Genomic DNA, 17,875 nt, shown 5'->3' on the forward strand with positions numbered 1-17,875 from the left:
TTCAGAAGTTGGAAACAACTTTATGAGGAATTCATTGGGCATTTTCTGACAAGCCGAGCAGCCCCTAAGACTTTCGAAGTACTATCTTCCATGAAATAGGGAACCGGGGAGTCGTTGAGAAGTTATGCCAAGAAGTTTTGGGAGGCATTTAACGAGATCGAGCATTGCAGCGAGGAGTACACGCTGGATATATTCAAGACTAGCCTAGTCCTAGGAGGGAAGCTACGGGAGCATCTGAACATGTACCGAGTTGAAATGCTGGCCAAGCTCATGGAAAAGATAGAGCAGCATGCTCAGGCTGAGGACGACATCCTACACGAAGGGGATAAGCATCTTGTCGAGTAGCTGAAGGGGGTTGCAAAAAAGATCGCCCAGCTCGAGCAAAGGTCTTACGAGAAGAAGAAAGATTACGGGCCGAAGGATTACGGCCAGGGAAAGAAGGAGAACAAGCATGTGCCCGACCCAAGATCGTTCTTCGTTGTAAATACGGTCTCCAAGGACCCTATTTACAGGATTCTTTTTTGAATAAAGAATTGCCCATGGTTCAGGTGGCCAACAGACAAAATACCAGGAGACTTCAAGTCTAGAAGGGACACCAATGAGCGGTGTAGTTACCATAAGGACTGGGGGCACATGACGGAGCACTGCGAGACTTACAAGAGGTTCTTGGAAGAAAAGGTGACGAAAGGCCTCTTGGAAGAGTTTATTGAAAAGGTGCCAGATAACCAAGGGAAGCCATGGATTGGAGTATGACCAGCCACCTGAGGGGTGATTCAGATGATAAATGGCCTAGCTGCTCCTTACACTTGAAAGGAGGTAAGGATCTTAAGGAGGCAAGCTGAGCATGATAGCCATATAATGAAGCTTAGCAAAAAGTGGGCGAGACCGGATGAGAGCCGAACGATGTAATCATGTTTACAGACGAAGATCTGAAGGGAGTACAAGTTCCCCATAACAACGCATTAGTAGTCACCCTACGTGTGGATTACAACATCGAGAAGATCCTCATGGATCAGGGGAGCTGCACTGAAGTGTTGTACTATAAGGCCTTCAAACAGATGGGACTGGATCCAGCCGAGCTTGTGGAATCCATAATGCTGCTAATTGGGTTTAGCACGGATGTTGTTCGGCCTCTCGGAAGGGTGACTTTAAATGTATGGGCTGGATCAATAGTCTTGCCAACAAATTTCTTGCTAGTGGATGTACCTTCCTCTTATAATGCGATCATTGGAAGGACATGGTTGCAAAGGATGAAAGCGATATCTTCAACCTATCACCAGATGGTAAAAGACCCAGGAGTGGATGGCATCGAGTGCATCCGAGGAAACCAAAGGGCCGCGTGATAGTGCTTGGTCCAGATTGTGAAGAAGACCCTAGAGGCGTATTAGGTCAAATCGACAGAGGTCCAGTACCAGCCGACACTCAAAGATGTTTGGGGGGATCTAACCAAGAAAGCGGTAGAAGGATTGAGGAAGATCCAGATTGGGGATGACCTAGAAAGATACTTCCTTATCAATGAAACCTTAGCCGAGCAGGAAGAGCAGGGGATGGTTTGGTTCTTGAAGCAACACATCAATGTGTTTGCTTGGACACCAAAGGAAATGCCGGGGGTAGATCCTGGAGTAGTCTGCCATCACCTAAATGTGGATCCCCTGCACAAACCTGTGCTGCAAAAGAAGAGAAGGTTGGCAATACAACACGCAAAGGCGATGATAGAGGAGATAGATAAGCTTCTAGAGGCAGACGCAATTAAAGAGGTACACTACCCCGAGTGGTTATTGAATGCCGTCGTGGTAAAAAAGAAGAATGGCAAGTGGAGAGTTTGCGTATACTTCAACAACCTAAATAAAGATTGTCCCAAGGATAGCTTTCCCCTACGGAGAATAGATCAATTGGTAAATGCTACTCCTAGGTTCAAAAGGATGAGTTTCCTCGATGCATATCGTTTATAACACCACGAGGACTGTTCTGTTATAAAGTGATGCCGTTTGGTCTGAGAAATGCCGAAGCCACGTACCAGAGGTTGGCAACCAAGATGTTCAGGAAGCAGGTTGGTACAACCATGGAGGTTTATGTCGACGACATGGTGGTGAAGAGTAAAGAAAGGAAGGACCATGTGACAGATCTAAAGGAGACATTCAAAGTGCAAAGAGAGTATAAATTGAAGCTAAACTCATCGAAGTGAGTGTTTGGAGTAAGCTCAGGAAAGTTCCTCGGGCACTTGGTTACAAGAAGGGGCATTGAGGCGAACCCCGAGCAGATCTCTGTGATTCAGAATTTGTGAGTCCCCGGACTATGAAAGAGGTCCATAAGTTGACGACACTGGCAGCCACACTCAATCGGTTTATAAGTTGGTCATTCGAAAAGTGCAGGCCATTCTTTCAGTTGTTGAAAAAGAGAGTTGGGTACGAATGAGGAGTAGACTGCGAGCAGGCGTTCCAAGAGTTGAAGCAATACTTGGCCTCTCCCCCGCTGCTATCGACCCCCGAGCCAGAGGAATCACTGACGCTGTATGTGGCGGTATTGAATCATGCAGTAAGTGCGATGGTCCTATAGGTAAGGGATGCCGAACAAGTCCCGATCTACTACATGAGTAAGACTTTGTTAAGTGCGGAGGCGGAGATGAGATATCTCCCATTGGAGAAGCGGGTCCTGGCCTTGTTAAGAGCTTCAAGGAAATTGCCTCACTATCTCGAGAGCCATCCGATTATTGTGTATACAAAATTCCCGCTGGAAGCCCAGCTTCGAAAAGCTCTCGGGAAGGATCTCGACTTGGTCGGTGGAGCTGAGTCAATACGAGATTGACTACCAGCCGCGAATGACATTAAAAGGAAAAGTACTAGCATCGTACCAAGGGCGGCTTATGAGAAACTATAGCAAGAGGGTGACTTACAGGGAGTTTAGCGTGGGGGATTTGATCTTGAGGAATGTGCTCAGGAGCACCAAGATCAAGACCGATGGAGATCTCAGACCAAACTGGGAAGGTCCATACAAAGTAACAGAGGTCACTGGAGTGGGAGCCTATCATTTGGCAGATCTGGATGGGGTATTCAGTCCCTAGGCTATGGAACACAAAGAATCTAAAGAATTTCTGGGTTTGAGCAGAGCTAAGTAGATATTTTCTTTTTACTTTTAGTAAAGTCTGCTACATATTTTTTTAAAAAGTTTGGTAGTATGCCCCATAGTAGGATGTTATGTCTTTTGCTTTCGAATAGAGGTGTGGCATTGTGCCTTAGAATTGTCGTGTTTAGCTGTGTTTAGAATTTGCTGCTCCGTTATAGCCGTTATGTAATCATGAAGTTATGAATAGAACTTGTAGTTTTCAATGTTTATGGGATTGATAGATTGTTGACTTGATTGTTGATCTAAAACATGAAAATGCTTGAGTTTGGACCTAAATTGTTTATTTAACTCCATATTGGGGAGCAGTGGGCGTGGGAGATGTATCAAAACACTCAAAATATTTGAAGTTCTGGATAAGTTAATATTTGAACAACGTAGGTAGCGAACAAACTTTGTCCCACGAAAGGATAGAACCTAGGTTATGGCAACGAATACTGTCTAGCTACAAGCAAAGCCAAATAAAGTACCAAGCACGAACAAGCTTGGGCCCGAGCAACGAAGAATGCTCAAAGTAAGGGCCAAGCAAGAACAAGCTAGGGCCCAAGCAACAAATAATGCTCAAAGTTAAAGCCAAGCAAGAACAAGCTTGGGCCAGAGGAATGAAGAATGCTCAAAGTATGGGCCAAGCACGAACAAGGTTGGGCCGGAGCAACGAAGAATGCTCAAAGTAAGGGCGAAGCACGAACAAGGTTAGGCCCGAGCAACGAAGAATTAATGCTCAAAGTAAGGGCCAAGCATGAACAAGCTTGGGCCCGAGCAACGAAGAATGCTCAAAGTAAAGGCCAAGAACAAACAAACTTGGGCCTAAGCAACAAAGAATGCTCGAAGTAAGGGCCAAAGCACAAAAAAGCTTAGGCCCGAGCAATGAAGAATGTTCAAAGTAAGGGCCACACATGAACAAGCTTAGGCCTGAGCAACGAAGGATGCTCAGAATAAGTGGGGCAAAGCACGAAGATGCTTAGGCCCGGGCAACAAGTATTGCCCAGACAAAAAACCTAAACACGAGTAAGTTTATGTCAAGAGTAACGTTAAGAATGGAAATCTTGAATAATAAACGTACAGGGATAAGTATGAGCGAACTAGACCTGTGGTGAAACTAAGTATGAAAACTCAGAAAACAAACAACAAAGTGTGAAACAAACTTAGGGTTTAGGGTATGGAGCAAACCCAGAAAGAAGCATGTAGATGCATAGTAAAGTGTGGCTAGCAGGCTATAAAGTTGGCAAAACATGACTAAAGCCATAGCGAGCTAATATAAACATCGGTGCCTCGAAGGGCCAAAAGAATACCAACACCCCAAAGGGTCCCCGTGTGAAGAATACCAACACCCCGAAGGGCACCAGAATTAAAGTATATGACCCGGTCATGCAGGGCCATGGAACCTGTTTCATCTACCATGCACGGTAGGAATGAGAAGAGAAGATTGTAAGGCTTACCAAAATCAAGCAGCAGGCATGACCATCTCTTGATCTATGTTGATAATAGCAACGACATGATTGATAGGAGTGATAGGTGCTGCAGAGATAGCCTGGGCAACTTGAGCAGCTGGGCCAGGAGGCTACGATGGGCTAGGAAGGTCCGCAACTGTGACAACAGCGGAACTGCTACCAGCATTTTGTTGGCCAGGAGTGGCGCTTAACGAGGGAATCACAATGCGAACCGAAGGGCCAGCCTTATCATCATTGACCTTTGTTTCAGTGATGGTAAGGTCTAGACCCACCAGGACCTGATCCTGGGCCCACAAAGGCGAGCTCTCTTGCACTCCAGCTTGCCCAAAGTAGTACGGCCAACAATTCGCCCAGATATTTCTAACCGCGCTTGGTACCTGATCCTTAAATTGTCAGGAAGCATCATCAAACCCATTATTGAATGCCTTAGAGATATTCTCCTAAAAAATCCTCATGTTCTCCTCCGCTTTCTCGAGCTCCTCCATTGCCTTCGCAAAGTTAGCATCCGCCTCCACCCTTTTCCCATGCTATGCCTCCAGCTGCCGGTCCATTTGCACGGCTATATCCTTGAGCTTGAAGTTTTCCTCCCCCAACCTATTGTTCTCCACCAACAGCCTGGCATTCTCCGCCATCAGTTGGGCAGTTTCGGCATCCCCTTGCCTAGCCCTGCACAAACCTCTACCATCTTTTGGATAGACTAGAAAAAGGAGCATGGAAAATAAGAAGTAATCCAAAGGGAACGAAGGGAAATGAAGTAAACAAAAGGGAGAGGTGTCTTACTTTGATTCTATGAGAGACAACAGTCCTCTCATGCCTGTCCAGAGTTGGCTCCTTCCCCTTGATCATATGGGCCAAGTCAATAGCCATCTTAAGGGAACCGACAGAGTCCTCCATGGTGACCAGGTAGTCACCGCGAAGAAATTCTGGGGCCCAAGTGGCGGCAGTGGAAGAACTACTAGGGCTAGAGGGAGATACTGGTGGAGGAGTCGAGGTCTGAGTGGCGGTGGCGTTAAGTGCCTGGAGTTCATGGAGGGATAGTTCATCTTCATCATCCCCTTCCCCGAAAGCGTCTTCGTGAGATCGCTTGCGTTGAGTGTCCGCAAGAAGGCCCAGGGGAGAAGAGCCGGAGACAGAAGGACAGGCGGAGGCAAAAGCCCAGACAGGGGGCGTGGAGCCTGGAGAAGCAGAGGCTACATGTAGACACCTCCCAAGCGGGGCATCACCATACAGATATCCTCGCTCCTCAATTCCAATTCATAAACTAGAATCATGGACATTCCCATGGCTAGGAATATCTCCACACGACAACGGTTATCATCAAAATAGAGTCGTCACCTAGTTTATAAAAACTAGAAAAATAGGTAGAGATTTCGGGTTCGAGAGCCAAAGGTATGATAAGGGGAAGGTGTTAGGCACCCCTCTTCACCTAGTCGTCAGACTGGCCCATAGTCATTCGACATACAATATATGCTTGCTTTATTTAATTCTAAACACATAGACTAATTTCAATCCTTTAAACAGTTAATGGTGAGTTTTGGATTGATGTACTGGCCGTGGGAACGATGTCCCAGCCAATGTTCTTCCTCACACCAGAATATGAACAGTTTAACAGAAAGTCAAATAATTAAAGCATGCTACGAATTGAAAATACAAACAAACCATAGGCCCCTGGGCCTCACCACCTTGATCGCTCAGTAGCTTTGATTGCTTCAGATTGAGAGTGATTGAGTGATTTGCTTCTTGAAACCCTAGGGTTAGGGTTTGTACTTCGGGGTTTGATTGCTCGAAGTGCGGCTATTTGCGAGAGTTAGGACTTTTGTAGAGAGAGTATGAAAGAGTATTTTTGCAAGGTTTTGTGGCTATAGAGGATGAATTGTGTTATTAATTTTGGAACCCTAAGGCCCCTTTATATAGGCATGGGGTGACTCACTCCAACCAATCACAATGCAAGGATCAAATTGGAAGTGTAGGGCAACTCTAACTCTGCATGGTAATCCCTTTACATAGCCCAAACGAATTGAAAAATGGCTACTAGGGTTTTGATTAACGGATCAAACGATTGACAAAACATTCCAGAATTCTACAAAAAGATGATCTGGCGGCTGAGGAATCCATCTCGCGGGCGAGGAATTGATAGCTCAGGGAGATTTTCAGACAACATGTTTTACGGATGAAAGATTGAAGTGGGGGCCGTGAGATCAAACTTGCGGCCGACAGATGTATTCTCCTAGAATGTTGTATTTCCGTCTGAAAGGCTATTTGGCTCTAAATTGGGTCCTCTAAGTGGCTAAAAGTACTCACTGAAAGTCCTCAAGTTTACGAGAAGTCAATCAGCAATCACTATTTTCATTCATCATCGAGATGGTCCCCAAGGTGGGACTTTAAATAATCGTTAGGCCAAATTGGGGTGTCTACACTACACGTGATCCTGAGTGACCTACCATGGCCGCGAGGTTGAGGCGGCGGGACATATCTTGGTTGGCGAAGTAGTCGGAAGGAGAGATGAGGGTTACGTTGCCAGAGGAAGAGGCACCATTGTCCCTCAAACGTGCTTGAGGGACGCCTTCGAGAAGGATGGTCTCACCTTCTTGAGTGGCTTGCTCCAAGATATAGAGCTTGGGGGCAGGGAAGGGTTGCTAGGCGCGGGCCTCGGGACAAAGGCTTATACCACATGTGTAAGGGGGGGTATAGCCAAGCAGAATGTGCACTGCTCAGCTGAGACCAATGCCTATCACCCCTGGGATGCCGTCGTAGTCAAGTGCATGGCAGATGTCAGTTAGATGGACTAGCAAACTAATGGCTCGATGGCCTTTGTTTGCGTTGGTGGCTACATGCGAAGATAGAAGTAGAAGTAGAATATAAGAAAGCAAGTATTGAAGTACGTAAATGCATGTGTAAAATCCTGCTTGGGAGACTGAGAGATGGAAAGGGAACTTATGAGGTCGACCAAACCCATGAGGGCAATGAAAGCCAATCGTCAACCCATCGTCTCCCATGGGCTCCCAGTTGCCCGTAACAATGAGGAAGTCATCTTTATCTTCCCGAGCAGAATTCAGAGTATGACTAACCAGCTTTCTTCCTGCATTTTGGGCTTTAAGGTAGTAGCCACCTTGTGCCGTGGAAATGACACTGTGCAGGTGCTGGATATCCCAAAGCCCTAGGTTCGTCCCCAGCACCTCGTTTAGGGCAACGATGCCCATAACTACTCGGAAGAAGTTAATGGTGCATTGGATCGGGGAGAGCCTGTAGTGGGCTAGGGTTTGGCGAAGTAGGGGATGGAGAGGAAATCGGACTCCGCCCTTAACAATGGACATGATAGAAATATGAACAATGTTCTCGTCCATATTATCCATGTCCACTTCGACGGGGGCAAGTTGTAGGTAAACATCGTCAGGGCCGTTGTAGCGACTCCTAAAAGCCACCATATTCTCAGGCGTGTTACTGAGCCTTCTGAAATGACCTATCCTAACCATAACGAAAAAAGGTAAGGGTGCGGGAAAGACTGGGGCAAAAACCTAGGGAAGCGAGAACGAGAAAGAGGAGGACTTACTCAAAAAAAGTGAGTACTAGAGAGGTGTTTCTGGCGAGAGACAGGATGATCAGATTCAAGAAAGGCTGGATACAGTCGCTTATGAAGAAGATGAATAGTAGCAAAGGCGGAGAGAGTGACCTTCATTTGAAAGTAGAGACAGAAAGTGAAAAGTGAAAAAGGGGTTTTGAAATGATTTAAACCCAGAAAAGTGGGGTGACATATCGAAAATGTCACCCAAAAGATGTCGTTTGGGCTGAAATCAGAAAAGGGAGCGTCACTTCACATTAAATGCGAACGAGGCGTGACCCGCCACGTGGCGGGAAGGGGAGTCCACTCTGACTTTTTATGTACAATTGAGCCCAAAGATTGGAAAAAGCAAAAGGCGTTTTAAATACTCCAGACCAAAGTTGCGTTCACAAAACAACTTTACCCATTGCTCGCTATCGAGTAGTAGTCAAGAGCAAAGCTAGGGAGCAATTATAGTAGGGTTTTCCCCGAGGTAGGAAAAATACACTAAAACACGTGCTAAGTAAGCACCATGTAAGGGTGCGACACAGGGGATTAGAGCCGACCACGTGTGGTGCACGGGAACACTAGGAAGAGTGCGCACAGGGTAGTGCACATGGAAACACGGCAGCACCACGAGAGGGTGCATATGGTTGAGTAGGGTAGTTGCACGGGGCTAGCATGTAGCGAATGTAGGGAGGTATTCCCGAACAGGCTCAAAGAGGGCCTGAACACATGGTACAAGGGACCATGGTATAAAAATAATAGGGACAGTCGCCATGCAAGACTGTGTTCGTTGATATGGACCAGTGACATGAGAAGTCACTGGTCCAGGAAGGTTGTACGGGGTCTTGGTCCAGTAAACATGAGAAGTTATTGGACCAAGAGACTAATAAAGGAACAGTGACATGTGAAGTCACTAATCTAAGTAGCTTGTTCGGCAATGAGAAGGCCGAATAGGAGGAGAGCTCCTGAGAAGATATTGGTCCAAGTAATTGATAAAGGACCAGTTGCACGTGAAGTGACTAGTCCAGGCAGTCTGTTCGGCGATGAGATAGCTGAACAAGGAAAGAACTCCAAATCAAGTGTTGGAGCAGAGGGAACACTCTGGAAGGGTCCAGAAACAGTGGTATTCTGTTAAGGAATGAGATCCCGAGAATGTAGGATCTGGGAAAGATACCCAACGGGAATGGGATGTTCGGCCAGTTATGGAAAAGAGTCCTAAAAGGACTAAGGTAATGAACTGATAAGGGAACGAGAATCCAAAATATCCTGGGTTTTCTATACGAGATAGGAATCCTAGGGCAACAAGGATGCTTAGGCAGCAAACATCTATGAATCTATAAATACGAGGTAAACCTAGAAGTAAAAGGTACGCAATACGTTGCATTCATATCGTTTTCCTACTGATAATTAGGGTTTTTCTGCTAGTATGTGATACTAACTTAGGCATCGGAGAGCCTTTGACACGAGAGGCAAAGGTGCGCTCACCTTTTATCTGTTTTGCAGATTAGGGTTCCGACGACGAACTAGGGTTCTGGTGAAAAGGCACGAGTAGCCTTTGTAATCTAGTGTTGTTCTAAGCACCAATTGTTTTCATCCCCCTACAGCAAAGACCAGCATGAGTGTTGAGCAAAGGGTATAACCGCGTAGTGTTAACCCAAGTTCAGTCGACCAATGAGATGGGCGGCTGGAATGGTCCAGAATATTCTAGAATGAGCTCCTTACATGATAAGGAGAGATCCCGCGAATAAGGGAAGACTATATTCTGCCTTGAAAGGCAAAATAGAGTTACTATATGGAACGAGTTCCATATAGGGAGAGTTTCCTACTGAGAAAGGGATCTCGGCTCATTGGAGCAGAGAGTCCCATAAAGCTAAGTTTCCTATACGGGATAGAAAACTTAGGCAATGAGGGTGCTTGAGAAGCAAGTCACGAAAAACTATAAAAATGAGGTAAACCTAAAGGGAAAAGGTACATTTTGAGCTATAGTTCTGCTTATTATTTTTCTTACGAAATTAGGGTTTTAGTATGTATACTGACTTTGCCATTGGAGGGCCTTTGCCGACGAGAGGCATAGGTGCGCTCACTGTGTTTTGTGTTGCTCACCCCTCCACTTGTAATCACTTTACATCAACTCCCAAACTTTCACATCTATGATAATTTCACCTCCAAACATATTATCCACATTCTATTTCACATTTTTCCACCACTCGAATATTTATAAAACATTAAAATTATTGAAATTAAATACGGGTCTTTACAAGTAGTGAACGTCGCACTTTATCCGCATGATTTTGGCAATCTTTCTGGATATATGGAAGCTTACCAGGTATCCCAGCCTCAATCAGAAGTGAGGCATAACTCTGGTTCAGTTTGATCCCAACTTCATCATTCAATTCTAAGTCTTCTTTTCACGTGTTCATCGATTACCCTATTGCTCTTCAAATACCTTACTTTTCTCGGGCTTTGGTCATGATTGTGATCTAAAGAAACCTAATTTAACCTCCACTTTCCATTCGGGTGCAACACAACGGTAACATGAGCTTGACAATTAGTTTTTTATTGTGGCCGTGGTTTGATCGGGTTGCTTGTTGTTACCCTTGCCTTTCTAGCACGACTGCATGCTATAGATACATCCTTCAACTTTCCATCTTTTCCCTTTCTCGATATTCTTTTTGCCAATACAAACCCTTTTTCTTTAGCATATGTTGAGTAATATGAATAAGCTTCCTCCGATGTGTCAAATGTCATTCCCTCTTTTGGTTCTTCAACTCTATCTTCACAATTTTCTATTGCCTCCTTCCCAACTCCGATAGTATCTATTTACCATAGCTTTTGTTTGAAGGACTACTCCATACCTCTTGTTCGTCGTCATGGTCTCCACTCCATACCTCTTCTTCTTCTACACACTCTTTGTTTGGAGGCATTGCCAACGGAACAGAATCCAGTGACATCATCTATTGGTTAAAAAAATGAGACAATTATACAAAGATATTTTCAATTGACAATGCAATGAATAGAGTGAAAAACAATATAAGATACATGAAGCTAGAACACAAATTCTATTTCTAACAAAGGCTGTTTACATATTCATATAGAGATATAACTTTGAACTTTCACAAAACCACTCTCTCCAGTAAGGAAAAAGAAAATAGGGACGTAATAATTGATTAATATCCCACCATAATCATGATTACTACACGTATTACGAAATCAAGCCCTCCCTCTCAGCATCTATGGATTACATATTGTGTGCAAGGAATGCTATAATCTTTCAAAAAGAAATAGCCTAATGGTTGGTTCGATGGACCAGTAAGTACTTAGAGTTTTTGCTCAATGCCTGGGTTCAAGTCTCCACACCCGCTTGGTAGGACTAAATATGCTCTTTAGCACATGTAGCATGCTATGGACATAGCTCTGGTTCCAGCATAGGTGTATTGGAGTCCCTTGCAGATGATTAGTTTTTCGAATTAGGGTTTTTTGTTCCAGCAACTCAGTTTAGGTTTTTTTTTTTTTCTTTTTTCTAGCAACTCAGCAATTAAGTTTAGGGTACTAATTGAAATAAGGAGAGAGAGAGAGAGAGAGAGAGAGAGAGAGAGAGAGAGAGAGAAACCTTTGTGGTGGGGGTAACAACGTTAGAGTTCTCAGAAATTGGTGGTGGTGGCAGTTGCCGGAGATGGGGGAGCTCTGGGGTTGGGATGTGGTGATGTGGTGGTCACCGGTAGTGGTGGGAAGAGTACCCATGATGGCCAGTGGTGGTGGGAAGAGTACCCATGATGGCTAGTGGTGGTGGAAAGAGTACCCGTGGTGGTAGTGGGAGCCCGTCTCTCTCTTCTCTGAATTTTTTAGCGTGAAAGTGGAGGGAAAGGGAAAGGCCCAACCTGAGTATTTTTTTTTATTTTAACAAAATGACATCGTTTTGTGCTGACATCAGCGGTTGTGTACCTTGTTGTGCTTGGATGGTTGTGTGGGTAGCATTTTTGACACATCTATTGTTATGGCAGGGTGCTTGCCACCACATGGCATGTTCCTGTCAGTTGCCGACGCACACTATTTTAATGATTACCTCAGTGTTCTGCGATGCTCTCAACGAATTTTTAACAGTGTCTGATCAGGGTCCGAACACAATCAAAATACTTGTTGCAACGTGGAGATCAATACGGTGAAGTCGGCGGCGTTCAACATTGTTCTGAACTTGAATTTGAGAGTGGTGGGGCAAAATTGGGTGTCAACATCAACTGTAAAAAAAAATCAGCATGCAAACTTATAGTGGTTTGAGTAGGACATCCATTTTAACATTTAATGCCAAAATGTCTATACTTTTTAAGATATATAAGAAGGTTACTTCTTAAAAATGACCAATTTTTAGTTTTGCAAAAAGGAAAGTGATCGTAAAAGAGAAAATGATTATTGTACAGTACTTTAGTGCCTCAGAATAAACACAGTACAATGTTTAAAACATAGTAAAAGATAAATTTTATAGTGCATATGTAAAAAAATGAAGTGCAAAATTTATTTTTCAAAAAAAAAAAAAATGGCCATATAAACTGTCTATATAAAAAATGTGCCCATACTCCATTTTCATAAACACTAAAATTTTCTTCTATTTTAATAAGATTATTTATACCTAGGACCACCCAATTGATATTGTTTGTCATTTGTGATTTTGCAAGTTTAATTTCCATAGTCAATGACTAAATTAGTGTATTTATTTTTACGTTTGTGCAAAAATACCACTCAAGTACCTCAAATTGTGAGGTTTTAAATCCGTAAGTATTCACTAATTATGCAAAGCACAGGTTGGTGTGCTTAGATTTGTACTTATATTGTTAAATGCAAAACATTGGCTGGTTGGTGTGCTTAGATTTGTACTTATATTGTTAAATGCAAAACATTGGCTGGTATGCTTAGATTTTCTCTTATGTTGTTAAATGCAGAGCACTGGTTGGTGTGCTTAGATTTTTACTAATTTAGTAGATGCAAAGTACTGGCTGTGTAACGCCCCTAATTTTGGGAACGTTAAATAGGAAATTTCATTGAAAAATAAATGGAGTCTGGCTCAATATTACAACATCAACTTCACAAAAGTACTTTTATTCAAATAGGGGAGGGAACTAAGGTTCCTATCTACTGCTCCGCTTCTTCCTCCATCCTGGCTAGCTCTTCGGCTTCGAAGGCCTCCAATGTATACATCTCACCCTGTTCATCTATGAGGTCTGACACATTATACCGGCGTCGCTACCAATATAATATGTCAAGGTCACCAAAAGGTAACATCGTGAGCTACAAGGGCTCAATAGAATAACCCATACCCTCTAACCCTTAACTTACAAACATTAAGCCAATAAAATCAACAATTTCCACATAGTTCAAACATAATTGACAAACAATGACACATCCACATTCGTTATCCAATCTAACGTTGTTGTCCATGATTTTTTGAGTTTCTCCTACGTGACTCCTCGTAGACTGTGTCTCCATTTCATAACCATAACAATCATTTCCGAAATCCATTTAACACACCCAACCTCGGTTTCCTCCGGTCCGGGTTCCCGAGTGTCCTCACAATGGTTCCGCCGCACCGGGGTCTCATTGGCACACTTTGCATTGGCTCCTCTCCGTGGATAACCAAGCCACACACCCAACCTCGGTTCTGCCGTTCCGGGTTCCCGAGTATCCTCACAATGGTTTCGCCGCACCGGGTTCCCATTGGCACACAAAACACACACCACACAATGGGCTACCATGTCCGGCCACATTGCGGTTTCCAAAACATTTCACCTTTTCAAAACACGCCTTTTCATCAAACCACACCCTAGGTTTCATGTTTCTACTTTCTCGATTTCCGTGTCTCGTTTTCGTGCATAGGCTCCGCGGTAGGACTTTACACAAACATAAATCATTCATTGTAATCTTGAAACTAAATGTAAGATCATCCAACTCTATATTAGTAATCATGCTCATAACCATCCTAACGATCAAAATACGAATACTTACAATCACACGATAATTAGTTATCGTTCTTTCTTCCTTATGGAAAGTTCAAAACAACATATGTTTATTGAATTAAAAGTCGATTATTCAACATGCTCATACTTCCTTCATAGTTTTAGTAAAACAAGTTTGCTAACTAACCAAGACATGCAATTAAACATACGAGTAATATACGAACTCCTAATTTATACCTAGGGAAAGTAGATAGGGAAAATCTACTTCATGCATTTCCAACATTTCAAACATCATACAATATACTTAGAGATAGTAAGTACGGAAGAATCTACATATCATACAATTATCTATACTTAGGAGTAATGGATAGGGAAAATCTATGTATACTTAGAGTTAGAGTGTGTAAGAATATTCTACTTTCTAACGTACGATTCTATGCTATACATAGAGTTATTGGACTAGGGGTTCTACCTTTCTTCTTGGCGGTAGTGGCGGCTATGGAAAAAGGTACGTCGGGCGGAGTAATTTCTTAAGGTATGCTTCCGGAAGTTTTGAAAGAGAAAGGTTTCTCTCGAAACTTGATCTTGACTAAACTTTCTAAACTTTTGGATCGAGAGGGTGGTCGAACGGTGGTTTAGTGGCGGCTTAGGATGAGTTTCTTGAAGAGCTCAAGAAGAAACTCAAGAACAAAGAAGAACTAGGCAAGAACAAGCAAGAACACAAACTTTCTTAGAGAGAGAAGTTGCTAGGTGAAGGTGTGAGTTGAATGGCATGAGGGTGGTGCTATTTATAGCAAAACTTTGGCTCCTTCTTTCTCCCCCTATGGCCGGCCCTCTCTCTCTCCCAATACTCATGGATTTGCTCCATGGACTTGTCATTTCAAGTCCTTCAATCAATCCATAGCCTTCCCTCACTTGTCACTTCCATTAATAGGCCAAATCTTAGGCTATCATGAAGGGTTTTTGACTAGTCTTGTCCTAAAAAGAGGTTGCTTGCAAGAAAGAACAAAATCAAAGGCTAGGATGTACTTTGGAAGACTAGAAATGGGTTGTAAAGTAGATAATAGGCTTAAGGCTAATGGGTAGCTTGTGCAAGTGTACAAAACACAATCACACGCCTCACTTTCTCCCTCACTCTCTCGGCCTCCCTCTCTCTCTCCTCACGGCTCTCTCTCTCTCTCTTTCTCCTTGTACTATGTACAAACACATATATGTATATATATATAAGTACATATATACACATCTAGGAAAGTAAAACCTAAAAATAATTAGGCTTAAGGCTAAAATCTAGGTGTGCATGCATGGCATGGCTAGGCTTGCTTCTTTTGGAAGCAAAATAATGACTATGACTTGTCTTGTCCAAGTCATACACACATGGGCAAGTCAAAGGTCCAATAACCAAGGGATAATAATTCCCCTAACATTTATTACCCAATGGGTAAAGAAAAAGCAAGGTTGACATGACATGACCCAAGATTCCTTTCTCGACTTGTCACATCAAGCTTTATTGGCCAAGCCTAATATTTATTGTCCAATGGACAATATTTCCCCTAACATTTATTGTACAAAGGTCAAAGGGATTTTGGATATAATTAGGGTTTGAAATGACTAGTCATGGGGTAATAATGATTACCTCTATGGTCTAATGGTTCGATAGGGTTTTGAGGGGTTCATAAGGCTCAAAAATGGTCAAAAAGGTCCAATTAGGGTTATGGTATTGTAACTAGGTGGATCGGTGGTCCGATTCCTCCAACTAATCGGTTGGAAACTAACTTTACTAGCCAAATAAGGCTTTTAATCAAGAAATGGAATTTCAAAAGACTAAAATCTAATTATGACGGATTAAAGAAATTAATAAGGAATATTAAAAGTGATATCGAGTAATTAAAAGAAATAACAAAATTTAAATGAAATTTTTATTCATTAAAAATTAGAGTCATTACAAACTATCCCCTTTAAACAATTTTGTCCTCGAAATTAGGTGCACGCTCGGATTCGAACAGGTGAGGGTAATTCGCTTTCATGGTTTCTTCTCTTTCCCATGTGGTCTCTCCAGAACCCCGGTGCTTCCACAAAACTCGCACCAACTTGACGGTCTTGTTTCAGATTGTCTTCTCACTTCGGTCCTGAATCTCTATTGGTTCTTCCTCGTAGGTCGCATCTTGTTCGATGGTGAGATCCTCCCAATTGAGGACATGCGTGGGCAATGCAAGATACTTGCGGAGCATTGAAACATGGAACACGTTATGTACTTTATCTAGTTGTGGCTGCAGCGCTAGGCGATACGCAACTTTCCCAATTTTCTCTATGATGTCGAAAGGTCCAATATAGCGTGGGGACAGCTTTTCCTTTTTCCCAAATCTGATGACTCCTTTCTTCGGTCTGATCTTCAAGAATACATGATCTCCTACTGCGAAGGTTAATGGTCGGCTCCTTTTATCCGCATAACTCTTCTGTCGGCTTTGAGCGGTTTGGATCCTTTGCCCGATGGTTTTGACCTTCTCTGTAGTATCCCGTACTAGGTCAGGTCCAATCAATCCCGTTTCTCCAGCATCTGTCCAGCAGACTGGGGATCGACAGGGTCGACCGTATAGAGCTTTGTATGGTGCCATCTCGATACTTGCTTGGTAGCTGTTGTTGTATGCAAATTCTACCAACAGTAAGTGCTGCTCCCAATTTCTGGAAAAATCCAAGGCACAGGCTCTCAGCATGTCTTCCAATGTCTGAATAGTCCTCTTCGTTTGTCCATCTGTCTACGGGTGAAAGGCCGTGCTAAGCCTTACGTCTATACCCAATGCTTTCTGCAATCCTTTCCAAAAGTGTGATACGAAACGTGGATCTCTGTCAAATACAATCGAGATAGGTACTCCATGTAGTCGTATGATTTCTCGAATGTACAACAGGCTCAGTTGCTCCACGTTCTCTGTCATCCTGACAGGCAGAAAATGCGCAAATTTGGTGAGTCGATCCACGATCACCCAAATAGCTGTGTTGGACTTGGCAGATCTTGGCAGTCCAGTTACGAAGTCCATCGAAATGTGCTCCCATTTCCATGTCGGAATTGGTAAAGGTTGAAGGTCTCCTCCTGGTTTCTGATGTTCAGCCTTGACTTGCTGACACACTAGGCAGGTTGATACACATTGAGCTATGTCCTTCTTCATTCCTTCCCACCAGTACGTTCTCCGTAGGTCATGATACATCTTTGTACCGCCAAGGTGAACTGCAAAGTTCGAATGGTGAGCTTCTCGGAGTACAGCTTCTCGAAGGGTCCCAATATTCGGTACGAACACTTTTCCCTTGAATCTCAGGTTGTTATCCTTCTCGATTGTCCATCATGGTAGCGCATTTCCTTCTCGGATTCGGTACCAAATGAACTCACAATCCTGCTCAAAGGTTTGGGCCAATAAGATTTCTTGATGAAGCGCCGGTTCTGCAACCAGAGCGTACAATCGAGCATTTTCGTTTTCTGATGATGGTCGCAGGTTGAACTCGTTGAGGGTATCCACCATCTCCCATTCTTTAATGGCTGTCTTGACCTTCTGTGCCCTATCATTTCGGCTTAGATAGTCAGCTACCACATTGGCCTTGCCAGGGTGATACTGAAGTGTAAACTTGTAGTCCTCCAAGTATTCCATCCATCGACGCTGCCTCAGGTTCAACTCCTTCTGAGTGAAAAGGTATTTGAGGCTCTTATGGTCGGTGAAGACCTCGAATTGTTCTCCCCATAAATAGTAACGCCAAGATTTGAGGGCGAATACCACTGCGGCCAATTCTAGGTCGTGTGTGGGGTAATTCCTCTCGTGTGGTCGAAGTTG

At 43.5% G+C, this 17,875-nt stretch overlaps 1 protein-coding gene across 1 annotated transcript; it reads left to right on the forward strand.

Annotated features, from left to right (window-relative positions):
* Positions 1 to 911: 911 nt before the first annotated feature.
* LOC131306838 (uncharacterized) lies at positions 912 to 1,952 on the forward strand. The gene is made up of 2 exons (XM_058333267.1): positions 912 to 1,283; positions 1,389 to 1,952. The coding sequence occupies exons 1-2, from the start codon at positions 912 to 914 to the stop codon at positions 1,950 to 1,952; spliced, it is 936 nt and encodes a 311-aa protein (XP_058189250.1).
* Positions 1,953 to 17,875: the final 15,923 nt, after the last annotated feature.

This window comes from Rhododendron vialii, chromosome 11a, assembly GCF_030253575.1.
Source record: "Rhododendron vialii isolate Sample 1 chromosome 11a, ASM3025357v1".
Taxonomy (NCBI): Eukaryota; Viridiplantae; Streptophyta; class Magnoliopsida; order Ericales; family Ericaceae; genus Rhododendron; species Rhododendron vialii.

What these genes read in the sequence shown, in the direction of transcription:
- LOC131306838 (XM_058333267.1), top strand. Translation starts at nt 912, where the DNA reads ATGTTTACAGACGAAGATCTGAAGGGAGTACAAGTTCCCCATAACAAC. An exon ending in CTTCAACCTATCACCAGATG is followed by an intron (nt 1,284 to 1,388) that starts GTAAAAGACCCA and finishes GAGGCGTATTAG; the next exon opens with GTCAAATCGACAGAGGTCCA.